The sequence below is a fragment of the Heteronotia binoei genome, chromosome 12, assembly GCF_032191835.1.
Source record: "Heteronotia binoei isolate CCM8104 ecotype False Entrance Well chromosome 12, APGP_CSIRO_Hbin_v1, whole genome shotgun sequence".
Taxonomy (NCBI): Eukaryota; Metazoa; Chordata; class Lepidosauria; order Squamata; family Gekkonidae; genus Heteronotia; species Heteronotia binoei.
This window is the reverse complement of record NC_083234.1, coordinates 46590261-46603267: the sequence shown is the minus strand read 5'-3', so window position 1 is coordinate 46603267 and position 13007 is coordinate 46590261. Positions and strand designations below refer to the sequence as shown.

Sequence of the window (13007 nt, the reverse complement as noted above, 5' to 3'; positions counted from 1 at the left end):
GAGATTTGGGGCAGTGCCTGGGGAGAGTAGAGTCTGGGAAGAGAAGGGAGCTTAGAGGGAATGAGATGTCCATAGATCCTGCCCTCCAAAGCCACTGTTTCCTCCATGGGAGCGGAATGCTGTAGTCCGAGGATCAGTGATCATTCTAGGACAACTACAGGCCCTGTCTGGAGGCTGGCAACCCTAGGTGACTGAGAATGTGAGTTCAGATCTCTCATCTGTTATGAAATCATGATTGGCCTAAGGCAAGGCACTAATTTCATGAACTTCACTGCGCCACCTGCTATCACCAGAATGCAAGCAAGTTGATGTTACGCTATTGATGTTACAGCCATTTCTTGCCTGCAGAATGGTTGGAGCACTGGTCACCATTATGAATTGTTAAGTGTTATTTGAAGCTCGTAGAAGCCTTATGTGAAACAGGGCATATAGCGCATCCCTTTGCCTTGCTGCATTCATCCTTTCCACTGGCTAAAAGAGGACTTGGAGCGTTGGACTCTGTTCTACTCTACAGCTCTTTATATCACATCCCGGATTTTGAAATTGAAAGAATGGACTATCGGCTATGAGTACTTGAATTGTATATGGGCGTGGTCTCTACTTGGACTTTATTGATGCTTTTTTAATATGTGTTTTAACTACAAATAATTTTTCATTATATAAATAATTTAAATTATTGAGGTTTCTCTTGACGTGGATGCCTTTGGCTGTATACCCACCTGGAGGCTGGCAACCCTAGCAACCTGGGAGACCATAATGTTTATGGGCCTACCTTACAAGGCTGTAGTAAAATAAAAGATGTTTTAAAAGACTGTGGTAAAAGACAGCGGTTTCCCACATATCAGTCCTCCTCACCACAAGCAACAAAACAATAAACATAACCTGTACAAAGATCCAAGCGGGCAGCCGTGTACAATTAAAACAAGCCTGTACCATTAAAACAAGCCTGAAGTCACTGGAGATTGGAGAAAGGATGGGGTGCTACTGTAAGACATTGTTTGCCTTTTCACCATTGAGGTGGGCTACTTTAATTTTTCTTCCATTCATGTTTTAATTGACATTGTTTTGCAATAGTTGATGGTCAACGGAAATTAATTTTTAAAGAATTACTGGAGATGTCCCACAGAACTACCCTTCCCAGAATCCATCACGACAGAGCAGGCGGAGACTATACCTCTGACTGATGGCCTCTTTCGCTAATAGTCTGAGCCCAGAGCACTACACAGCCCTATCAGAGCGCAAACGAGGCACCGGGTGCTGGGGCCAGGCGAGAATTTAGCGGAGTGAGAGAGTTGTTGGCTCAGTTGTACCGTGGAGTTGGGATCACATGGGACAAGCCGAGCTGGCTGCTGCTAAGCCGGGTAGGATCTGCGCTCCGGGCAATGGGTAAGCGCGAGGTGGGAGGGGGGAAAAGAACCTAGTGTTGGGCGCTAAGCTGTGTGCTCTGCTTTCCCCAATTGGGTACCAGGATCTGGGGAGACGGGACGCCCAGCGGACTAGAACCTTGCTTGCAGGTGTTTTCTTTAATGTGGAGGACTTTAGAAGTGACAGGACGGCTTTGGAAGTGAGGAAGCCAACCGGCAGGGGTCAACTGGGATTGTGTTTGTGCCTTTGAGGCTTCCTCGCCAAGTTTGCCCAAACTTTCATCAAAGCGCACAAACTAGTGTAGGTAGGGCTCTCCGATCCTGTAATCTTACGTGCATGACGGGGGTGGCGGAGGTGAGTGAAGAAGAGCTCACGCTTCCCTCCCTGATTTGTTCATTGTCTCTTGGAGCTGTTCTGCCTTGTCTGTCCAGCCAGGCCAGCGGACGGGGACGTTTAAAATCTAGTAATGTACCAGCTGTCCAGAATTCCTCGATCTGCGGGGGAGGGGGGGGCGGGGAGTTGTTTTCTTCTTCTGCAGACCTTTTAGGCTTTTCCAGAGGTTTTCGTGTTTCACAACAAATCGTCCGAATTTAAGGAGATTCGTGTGCATTTTGTCTTTTTGCCTCGATCTCTCTCTGTGGGGGAGCTTTTTGGGAGTAAGATTTGGGGGAGGGGAGTGAAGCGCTTTGATTTTTCAAGAGGAAACGATCTAACCGGTCTCTATGCAAATGCTCGCCTTTCCAGCGCTATGTGGCTCAGCGTGTCAATTTTGGCAAGGATGATCTGCGATTAAGTTGTTCAAGTCATTGAGTTTGCATTTCTGAGCAGGTGGAAGAAGGGGAGGGAGAGGGGAGAGAGGGAGTGTAATCTGGCAAGGCAGCCCAATTTTTTTTTTTTTGAAACTGTCTTAGTTTACTGTTCAAACAAAACAGCCCTCCCATCCTCCCCACCACAAAACACTCACACACACACACTTGGTATTCGGAACATGGAGCGTGTCGGTTCCATGCACGTGATCCGACCTTTTTAGCAGTGCCAGAAGTAGCTTAAAATTTTGTCTGAAGTTTTTCCTTTTTGTGTGTTTTCCCGGCACTTAAAAGAACAGCGAAATCCTTCTTGATTAGTAGGGACTTCCCAATAATTTTGAGCTCATTCTTGTTTTCTCTCTCCTTCCCCCTTAGGTAAATTTCAGCACCCTTTGCTGATTTTGTCATTCCTCTTCCTGTTGTGGTTTTTTATCTCTCAGTGTTCTCAGCTAATTTATTGTGTCAACTGTTAACAACAGGCACCCTTTCCCCGCCAGTTCCCAGCAGAGCTGCTGTTTGCCTCATCCTGTGCTCCGCTTGGGCACCCTTGAAAGAGTTAAAAATGTAATATTGAATGAAGTGTACAGGCAGGTCTGGTTCCATTGTGCTCGATCATTTCCTGAATGTGGCTTGATGTACATTCTTTGAAGATGCAAACGGGCTCTTAGCTTCTGCATGAGCCAAGAAATATTTAGGGGGTTGTTGACACCCCCCCCTTTCTCTAGAGCAATTTTTATGAACAACTCATCAGCATGGAGGAACTGAGCATGTGCACACATTCTTCCTCTGTTCAGGGCAGCAGACTCTGGAACTGAGAGAAATATTTGATGCTTGTGTGAGAAAGAAAGAGAGAGAGAATACAAGTCCCTGTGAAATATAATCACATACTGTCATTGTTGGCAAAGTTAGAGCTGGCTGGCAGCCAGAAAATTCTAAAATGCCAACTGGGCCTTGCTGTTCTAGTTTAGACTGGCGCTGCAGTCCTTGGGGAGGTTATTGAACGAATTATATTTGTTCACACGCTTAGCTCTTCTCCCTTGAGCAAGGGTGGCCCTGTATTCTCAGGAGTTCTGCGAACATTTGCCTGACAACCCCAAAGTATGAAGTCCTCAATAGATGGCTAGCCTTTTCAGTAAGAGCTGTGCATAGTTCACCCTAGAATTAAAACTCTGATCATAGAATCATAGAGTTGGAAGGGACCTCTAGGGTCATCTAGTCCAACCCCCTGCACAATGCAGGAAACTCACAAACACCTCCCCCTAAATTCACAGGATCTTCATTGCTGTCAGGTGGCCATCTAGCCTCTGTTTAAAAACCTCCAAGGAAAGAGAGCCCACCACCTCCCGAGAAAGCCTGTTCCACTGAGGATCTCAGGCAGGCGAGTTCTGCAGCCCACATAATTATGCCAAATTTAGAATTGCAGAAGTTTGCTTAATTCTTGCATTGGTGCTCTTTTGCATAATTTATTCTGGATTTGCTATTAACTGAAAGGACAAGGACACTGTAAACCCCATTCTCCGTGGCTGAAAATCTTATTCAGCCCCCTTCTCTGGCTTCTGAGAATCCAGCTGTCATTGCTTAGCACTTCCAAGGATGGCCTTAAAGTCATTGCTTTTTTGAAATGGAAATGGAGTTTCTCAGGAAGGTGAATTCTGTGCTTGGTCTCACATCTGGTACTCTTACTGTGCTCCTGCAGGTGCAGAATCACAGTAATACATAAGAACATAAGAGAAGCCATGTTGGATCAGGCCAATGGCCCATCCAGTCCAACACTCTGTGTCACACAGTGGCAAAAAAATTTTATATACACACACACACTGTGGCTAATAGCCACTGATGGACCTATGCTCCATATTTTTATCTAAATCCCTCTTGAAGGTGGCTATGCTTGTGGCCGCCACCACCTCCTGTGGCAGTGAATTCCACATGTTAATCACCCTCCATATGAGGGTGAAGGCTAAACTCCGTATGAACTGAAAGCTAAACTGCCCTCTCCTATGAAATCTGCGATTGGGTCTTTGTCTTTTTTGTTTGTTTCATTTGTTGGAGGCATTTGTCGTCTGAACTGGATGACAGCAGTGGTGCAGGGGAAGGGGGCTATATCTCCTTCCCATAGAGAGCTAATAGCTGCTTTAGTTTAGACTGAGGAAGTGGCAAGGATGGATTATACCTTCTCATCAGAAATGTGTGGGTCTCCTATATTGCGCATAATGTGTGGATTTGAGAAGGTACAAAGTCAGCACCTGAGGAAACTGAGTCATGAATGTGCCTCTCACCTCAAGGGTAGGGTTGCCAGCTCTAGGTTGGGAAATATCTGGAGATTTTGATGGCACAACCTGAGAAAGGCAGAGTTTGGGGAAGGGAGGGACTTCAGTGGGTCATAATGCCATAGAGTCCCTTTTCCAAAGGGGCCATTTTTTCCAGGTGAATTGATCTCTGTTGCTTGGAAATCAGTTATAATCCCAGGAGGTCTTGAGGCTTGACCTGGAGGTTGGCAACCCTACTTAAGGACAGATTGGCACTATGATTGTCTTTTGAATGCTATGAGGCAGCTGTGACATACAGTTTCTGTGACTTGTATGTTCTTCATTTCCTCTCAGGTAAAGTGTGAGCGATAACTTTTTGCCATTTCTTTGGTTAAAATTCACTAGAGAGGCTGGATATGCTTGCTGGGGGGTGGGGTGTCCTCTAGTGACCAGAGCCTGATCTGAACAGGAGCATCTTCCCTCTCCTAGCTCCAAGTGCAAACACAGTGAGCTCATGGCTCTTATGCCTGCTCTGATTTCTATGATTCACAGTGAAGTTTTGAAACTGATCTGTTGTACTTCTCCTTTATGTGCGTGTGTTTGCGTATTTTTAAAATTTACTGGCACTGACAATCTTGTTTCCCCATTTTATCACTTGATGGTTTGGCAAGTTGCTGGGGACTTTCTTTGTTTCAAAAATGGCTTTCTCTGGAAAGACAGAGCGGCTTTCTTTTTAAGAGACCGCAGAGGAGAGCTCTGTGGACTTGCTATTGTGGGATAATTTCTGAGACAAGTGACTTTGTAAGAAATTGTTTTGCTGGGGCTGTATAGATCTTGCGTAGTTAGTTCAGTGTTCTCTTTTTCCAAGAGCAGCTCGCTCGATGTTTCCAGGAAACCCAAAAGCAGGGCATGAATATGATGGGGAGGAGCTGTGGTTCAGTGGTAGAGCATCTGCTTGGCATTCAGAAGATCCCAAGTTCAATCTCTGACATTTCCAGTAGAAAGGACCAGGTAGCAGGTGATGTGAAAGACCTCTGCCTGGGACACTAGAAAGCCATTGCTGGCCTTTGTACACAATACTGACCTTGACAGACCAAGGGTATTATTCACTGTAAGGCAGCTTCATGTGAGATGTTTGTCATATGAACATATGAAGCTGCCTTATACTGAATCAGACCCTTGACCCATCAAAGTCAGTAGTGTCTACTCAGACTGGCAACAGCTCTCCAGGGTCTCAAGCTGAGGTTTTTCATGCCTACCTGCCTGGGTCCTTTTTAAATGGAGATGCCAGGGATTGAACCTGGGACCTTCTGCTTACCAAGCAGATGCTCTGCCACTGAGCCACCATCCCTCCCCATCATGCATCCCTATATTGGATAATCAAAATTAAAGGTATATTGCCTCTGACCATGGTGGTTTCACTAAACGCTTTGGGCTGTGGACTTAATTCTCTATGATTTGCCCGCTAATCTGCTTTATAAAACCTTCTAACCTAGTGCTTCTCGCCATTACTAGTGGCCGTGTATTCCACACATTAATTACATGTTGTATGCAAAAGCTAGTTCTTTTGACCAGCAGCCAGCTTCTGAGAGTGACCTGTTTATTATGAGAGATGAAGAAAAAAACATGATCTTTCTCCATACCCCAATTTTATTTCCTTTTACTATTTTGATGCTTTCCCCCATCTTTAAAATGGGCATGATAATAATCCACCCCCACCCTCCTACCCACAATTCTGGAGGGTGTTTAGGGGGCAATTGCTCTGAAAGCTGTGAATCTCTGTGAGATGGATAGATAAATAATTGGGTTGAGGTCAGCACATTCCGTTCTCTTTGCTGGGGGTTGGTGGAGGAGGAGGAGGAGCTGGAGAGTGTCCTGCCCCTCCCTGTTCACTAGCAGAGCACAAAAAACCTAATTGTTTTCATTGCCTTCACTAAGAAACCAGCAAACTGCCACAGAGAGATTCCTGCAGGCAGCTGCTTTGCAAGGGGAGGGGGAAGGGAACGTCCCCCTTTGTCAAAACAGGTGTTTTCAGGACCGTGAAAGAGATCCGAGGCATCCCAACAAGCATGAAATGCAGAGCCATGCTCTGAGTTTGAAATCTTTAGATAGGGAAGGTGCACGAAAGTCAGAATTGAAGAGCTATTTCTCTTGCCTCTGCACATTAATTCACATGGGTCAATAAACAAACTCCATAACCCATGCATGGCAGAAGGGGAACGTTCTTCCAGGCAAGGGACATGCTTCTGTTCTTGGTGTGTTTGGGTTTTTGGTGCACGTGTGTTCCTTCATTGAATTTGGGTGAAGCAATGAGGAGGAGTTGTGAAGGGAGCTGAGGACAAGTCTAAGATTTCTCAGGAGTCTTGCACTGTCCAGTTTTTGAGTTTTCAAGCTAGTGGCAAGGCTTTCCCATCAAAGGCGGTTTGGGGCAGTGTTTTGTTTTTGAGAAGAGTGGCTGCAGGCCTTGCCCTGTTCCTTCATGTCAAGGGTGTGGGGACATGCTGCAGTTACTCAGGGGCAGGAAGAGCTCTGTACATACTTAGGGGTTATTTGAGTTTTCTTATTGTTTCTTTGAGAAAATGACTTGGTCAGCAATGGGAGGGATTATTGAAAGTGGTCATTTTGGGGCCAGCCTGTATGTGATGCTGGAGTCCCATGATCAGGAGTTCATTCTTAAATCATTGTGTGGGTCCTGATTCATTCTGGACCATGGCTCAAGGTAGAGGGGGTTATCCCTTTTTCACCCCTCTTTTTCCTGACTTGACCCATCCTCAGAACTGCTATGTGCCATACTAGGTTAAACAGGTAAAGACTGTGGGTGACTGATCATGCCACATCACATATCAGAGAGCACACACTTATAGTTTGCTTTTCTTTATGAGGACTTTTCCGGATGTTCTATTTACTCCTGATTTTCTTGGCAGTAGATCCACAAGCACTGCAATCAGTTTTAGCATGGTTCCTCTTCTGCATTTTCATAGTTGTGGAGTCTGTTTTCTTCTAAACATGTTTTAAATAATATGGATTTTCAAGTGAGGGTGCTGTCATCATCCCTTGTGGATTTTTCCTTATATATCTACAAGGCTAGAGGCTTACTTAAAAGAAAAAAAGAAAGCTGAGAATTCAGCGAACCTGCTTAAACTATCATAGCAAATTATATATATTGATATTTCAGTTCTGATTTTAAAAAGAATAGAAAAAGAAACCGCTTGTCTTCAGGTGAGGGGAGGAGGAGAGAGTGTGGTTTGATGATGACAGTCCAATTATTGAAAAAATGGGCTGAAGGTGGGTGAGTCAAAGGAAACTCACAGACACATTAAAAAAGGTAAAGGTAGTCCCCTGTGCAAGCACCAGTCATTTCTGACTTAGGGGTGAGGTTGCTTTCACGACATTTTCACGGCAGACTTTTTGCGGGGTGGTTTACCATTTCCTTCCCCAGTCATCTACACTTTCCCCCCAGCAAGCTGGGTACTCATTTTACCAACCTTGGAAGGATGGAAGGCTGAGTCAACCTGGAGCTGGCTATTGAACCCAGCTTCTGCCGGGATCGAACTCAGGTCGTGAGCAGGGAGCTCAGACTGCTGTACTGCAGCTTTACCACTCTGCGCCACAGAGCTCTTACATTACACATGATGAAAAAAGTCAACTCAACATTGGCTTTTAGAAAGAGATTGGGGGTAAAAATGGTCTCAAAACAACTGGGAAAAGGTGGAGGGAACAACCCCCCCCCCCATTTTCCTGATCTGGAACAGCCTGGGGTGATGCTGTTTGGCCCACTGGAAACACATGGGTTTTCCCAGTGAGTCAAATAGTATTCCCCACCATATGGGAACATGGCATGGGGCAGCTTACATCTGATCATTACATAAAGGGTGGCGACAAAACCTAATCTGTATATTGTGTGAGTCTGATACAGCATAAGATGGGGAAAGAAGCATTGCTAAATGGATGTGGCCGAAGGAAAAAGTTAGACTTCAAGAATGAAAGTACCTGTGTGAGAGAGATTTTTTTTGTCTCATACCAATGGGAACATGTCATTTGGGGCAACCTCCAACTCTGTTGGCTGCCATCAATGTTGGCAGATAGTGGTTAATTTATTATGCTTTTAAAAACATGAACCTTTATTGGTTGCTAGTGGTCAGTCCATAACCAGTATATTTAGGAGGGGTTGGGAAGGTTTCTGTGTTATATAAAAGTGTCATTAGAAAGGCAAATTATTTTGGAGTAGGCTGGCAGGCAGAACTTTCTTCCTTCTCTCTTGCAAATGAAAAGCAGAGCCAAAAAAAATCCAAAGGGTCAATCCGGAGGGAGTCTCTTCTTTCTACCAGCTCTGTTTTCAGTGTAGATTATTTGGCTTTTGTGGGTCTCTCTTGTTGCCCCTCCCTCAGTCTATTCACATCTGTTCTTTTGTTGTCTTTTTGCTGAGTCCCGTGTATTGCAGGCGCCTGCCTGTGTCCCCCCCCCCCTTCTTAATTTCTGCTGTAAGTCCGATGAAAGGGGCTCAAAGTTGGTTCCTCCCCCCTTTTGTTTCCCGAACTTGTCATCATGTCCAGTAATCCTCTCAGAAGCTGGACTTGTTTTGGCTGCCGTGTGCCATGATCTCATACTCAGAGAACATTAAACTGGAAGGGTTTTTTAAAAAAAATTCCTCCCTCCCTGCCCCCCTTCGCTGCCTCTCTTTGTACAGTATGTTAGTGTTTTGTATGAGCTCACTGACCCCGCAGGGAAGAGACTGACATACAAACCGTTTGAGCAAACATGAGCTGGAAGTGGATGCGGGGGTAGAGATGGCTGGCAACAGTTCAGGGCTTGGTGTTTTGTTGTTTTCAAGAGTTTGAAGAGTCCTCTTTTTAATATAGCAAAATGATCTGTGTTGGTGCCAATCCTGCTGGATTGCCTTTAAAAGGGCTCACGGCTGCAACAGGAGTTATGAACTTGAAAGCTGGTACCTTGCAGTTCAAGTAGAGAATTTAGTGGAGACGGCAGATTATTTTCCCCCCTTGCCTTCCTTGTTGTGTCTATATTAAGCAAATTATGCAGTGTGGAATTAATCCCACGAATGCAGAAAGGGTTGGAGGTGTGTGCTGGGACCAGCCTGAAAGGGCTAGGCATCTTTGAAGTATGTCTGGGAAATGAGTTGAGGATTTTTGATTGATCATCTGCCTTTTGTTTGATTACACAGCCTACTAATCAAAGTTTCAGGCCAGTTTTCCTTTTAGAGCAATGGGCATCTTAACAAATGCTCAGGGTTTATGCTCTTTTTGAAGTAATGAAGAATTTACACTGTGGTAAAGTGTACAAAGGCTGCCCCTTTGAAAAATGTTTTCTTCTCTGTTCCCTATTATAGTTAGGCTTGTTGATTCCCTGAGGGTCAGACCTAAAGATGAAAGAGGGGGGAGCTTTTGTGTGTGTATGTAGGAAGGGGGGGAGGTGGTATTTCATGGAAATAAAGGAAAGGTGCTTGCCAGGTCAAGGGGGCAGTCAGTTTGTGCTTGGTGACTCAGGAATGGAGTTGAGTGAGCGTAGGGGAAGAATCAGCTACAGAAACATTCAGGAAGGAGATTCAAATGTTGTCAAAGGTCAGATTTGCCAGCTGAGAGGATGGGTCGTAGAGGGAGGAGCCTATAAGTGAAGGCACCATTGTCTGACAGGGATAAAGCCAGTGGTGCTTGGTGGTTCCCTAGGCCCCTGCCTTGGGTGGTTCCTAGCAAGTCAGAGAAAGAAGCTTCTGGTATTGGATGCCTCAAGTATAGCACTTGATGAGGGGCCATGAGGTGGGTAATACTGAAAGGTTGTTTCATTGTATGCAGGAAATAGTCACCCATGTGGATTCTGGCCCCTCACCCTGAGTCATTGCTCTGTTTTCTTGAGACTCCAAGAAACAGTTTGAAACTCTAATGCTTCAATTTTAATTTGATGCTAGGATAAAATGGCAGGGCCAATAGAGGTTCAAATAAAAATGTATACTTCCTTAACTCACAGCCCTGATAATTGCAGTTATGTTAAAATAATCTTACTCCATCTAGAGAAATTTTTGTTTGACAGGTTTGAAGCAAACAGCCCAAATTTCCTTGTGATGGATAAAGGTAGTGGTATTTTTAATGGGTGTGACTTCTAGTTCTGTACTCCTGTGCCCATCCTCCAAATGCCTGAACTGTTTACCACTCAAGTTTCTCACAAGAAGTATAGAAGAATCTCCCATTGGGCTATGCCCATGGGCCAGGTCTGTTTAGACTCTCATCCTTAATACCAATGTCAGTCTACAACTTTGCTTTGATTCCTGGGACAAGTCTCTCTTGTCTGCAGTGGTCAGGTGGGGTTCAGATGGTGCTTTAAAATTCACATCTTTTTTTCCTTACCTTCTACCTGGAAATCTCTCCTTCTCCTTTACATTATGATGCGAAATGTTTGTATTTAATTTTGATAACAGTGGATATAGCTAGAGGCAGGTCTAGGATGTAGTCTTCCTAGCCCTAACTCTGATAACCTCGGTGAGTAAAGGATTCTGTTTCCAGCATCCATTGGGTTCTCAGTTTCTCTGTTGTGCAGTCAGCAAAAGGTTGGGGGAGAGAAAGCAAGTCAGCAATGACTTCTGAGGTGCAGATTTGAAAAACCAGACTTGCCTCACAGCCTATGCAGTTATTCCAGGCTGATTTCAGTGAATTTAGGCTGGAGTAACACAGCATAAGACATGCTCTGTTGGATGGTCATCCCCTCCCCCCCCCTTAACTCAGCCTTCCAGTTTCTAGTGACCCATGCAAGATGCAAGCTGATGACCTGGAGAGATTAAAGCCTCCTGTGCCCCATTACTAATCTTCCCTAGTGTGAGCATGTAATTCTTTAAGCTTTGGTGGGTGTTTTGTAATTGGCTTGAATAAAAGATGGAAAGTTGGGAGCTGGGACAAGGATAGTTAAAAATGGAGGCGGGGGCTAGGGTGGTGATGAGCATATTTGGTATCCCCAGCCCCCACTCTTCATCAGCCTATGATATCCAGCAGTGGTTGGGATGATACTCATTTAGATTTTTAGCTCCTTGAGAAAGGTTTCTGTCTTGCTTGCACATATAAAGTATCATACATTCCTAGGTCTGTATAAGATGTTTAGTCTCCCCTGAAATGACATAGATTCCTTCAAATTTATCTGCTTTAGCAGTTGTACCTTCTCCCTGGGCAAATCCCCATATCTAGCCTCACTGAATGAGTAACCAATGTGATTTGGGGTTCTTTTGGAAAGTACATATTGTTGGAAAGCTCAAAGTATAGCTTGATAGCTTTGAAGCTCCCTGGATGTTCTCTCAAAATATCTTAATTGGGTGGTCTTGAAGATGGATGTTAAGTGTGGTCAGTCTTTTATATTTACTTCAATATGAGTCAGTTGGAGAGTGAAGTTAGGAAAAGTGCATTATAAGTACCTTTTTTGTTTGGGAGAATGATGGAGTATAATGATCATAATTAATGGGCTTGCATTTGTTGAAAGATTTTCATAAACATTCATCCTTACACCAGCCTGTAAGCAAGGGTTGTATTTGGTCCCTTGTACCCCAGGTGGGAAGCTGGAGATGATGCTATGGTTCTTCTCAGGGCTCACTTTGTAGCTCTTCTAAGGCCACCTAGTGAGATTGTCTTTCCTGGATCCTCCTTGAGGATTTTTATTCAAATGTGAGTTACCAGTGGGGAACTCACAGCAGCCTTCTGACTGAAACCCGGTGTACATGGGCAGTATAACATGAAGTTAGGGCCCTGAGATGCCCCCTACAAATTCTGACATGGAACATTCTCCATATGTCCTCTGAGTACATGAATATTCATTCAGTAATTGGATGCCTCTTTTCAGCTTGCAATGATAACATGATATTATTTTTTGTTTCAGTATTTGTCAACTGATATTTGACTATATTTCTGCTTTAGCATTTGGCAGTGACAAATGAGACACTTGCATTTGTCACCTACTAAACCCAGAACAGTTCTAAAGCACTTGAAGATTGGGGTAGAATTTCATGTTTGTATTTTTCTCATTTTTTAAAAAATAAGGAAATTGGAAACTTTGGTGTGGGTTTTGGATATATGAGAGTATTTTGCTCAGTCAGCAAAATATTCTCATATTTCTGAGACTGGGATTAAAAGCCCAGATGGAAGATGAGAATATTGGAATGGACACTTGAGAACGAGTGCAGTTTAATGCCAGAGATGATCCCAATGGGGACTGTGCAGGACTTGAGAGCAGAGTAAGTCATCACCTGCAGGAGTTAGCCAGTGAGTGTCCGGGGAATTCAGTTTACGTGCTATCACCTGATTGGGAGAGAACTTCAAGAAATCCAACTACAGAAGTTTCCTTGGACCTGTAGACTATAGGGTGGTCAGATCCCTAACTCTTTCATAATTGGCTTGAGCAGCAGTATGCCTGGATCTTGTTACCTTTAGGCCCTGTTCAGACGCACAGTATAATCAGATGCCGTGGCTGTTTCCTTCCGGATTTAAAGTGGCTGATCAGACAGCAACATCTGCCACCCGGTATTAACTCATGGTAGCCCCCCCAATCCATCTCGGAACCAGATTATTTTGTTACCTGCTCCTTTGCAGTGATTTTTTGA

The 13007-nt window shown here is 44.4% G+C and overlaps 1 protein-coding gene across 1 annotated transcript in view; it reads left to right on the top strand.

Moving 5' to 3' along the window:
* Positions 1 to 1255: 1255 nt before the first annotated feature.
* Positions 1256 to 13007, top strand: part of ARID5A (AT-rich interaction domain 5A) — a 32310-nt gene continuing 20558 nt past the window's right edge. The window contains exon 1 of the mRNA XM_060250977.1: positions 1256 to 1386. Within this exon, the coding sequence (XP_060106960.1) occupies positions 1383 to 1386 (4 nt within the window). The 5' untranslated portion in view covers positions 1256 to 1382. The remainder of the gene's footprint in view (positions 1387 to 13007) is intronic.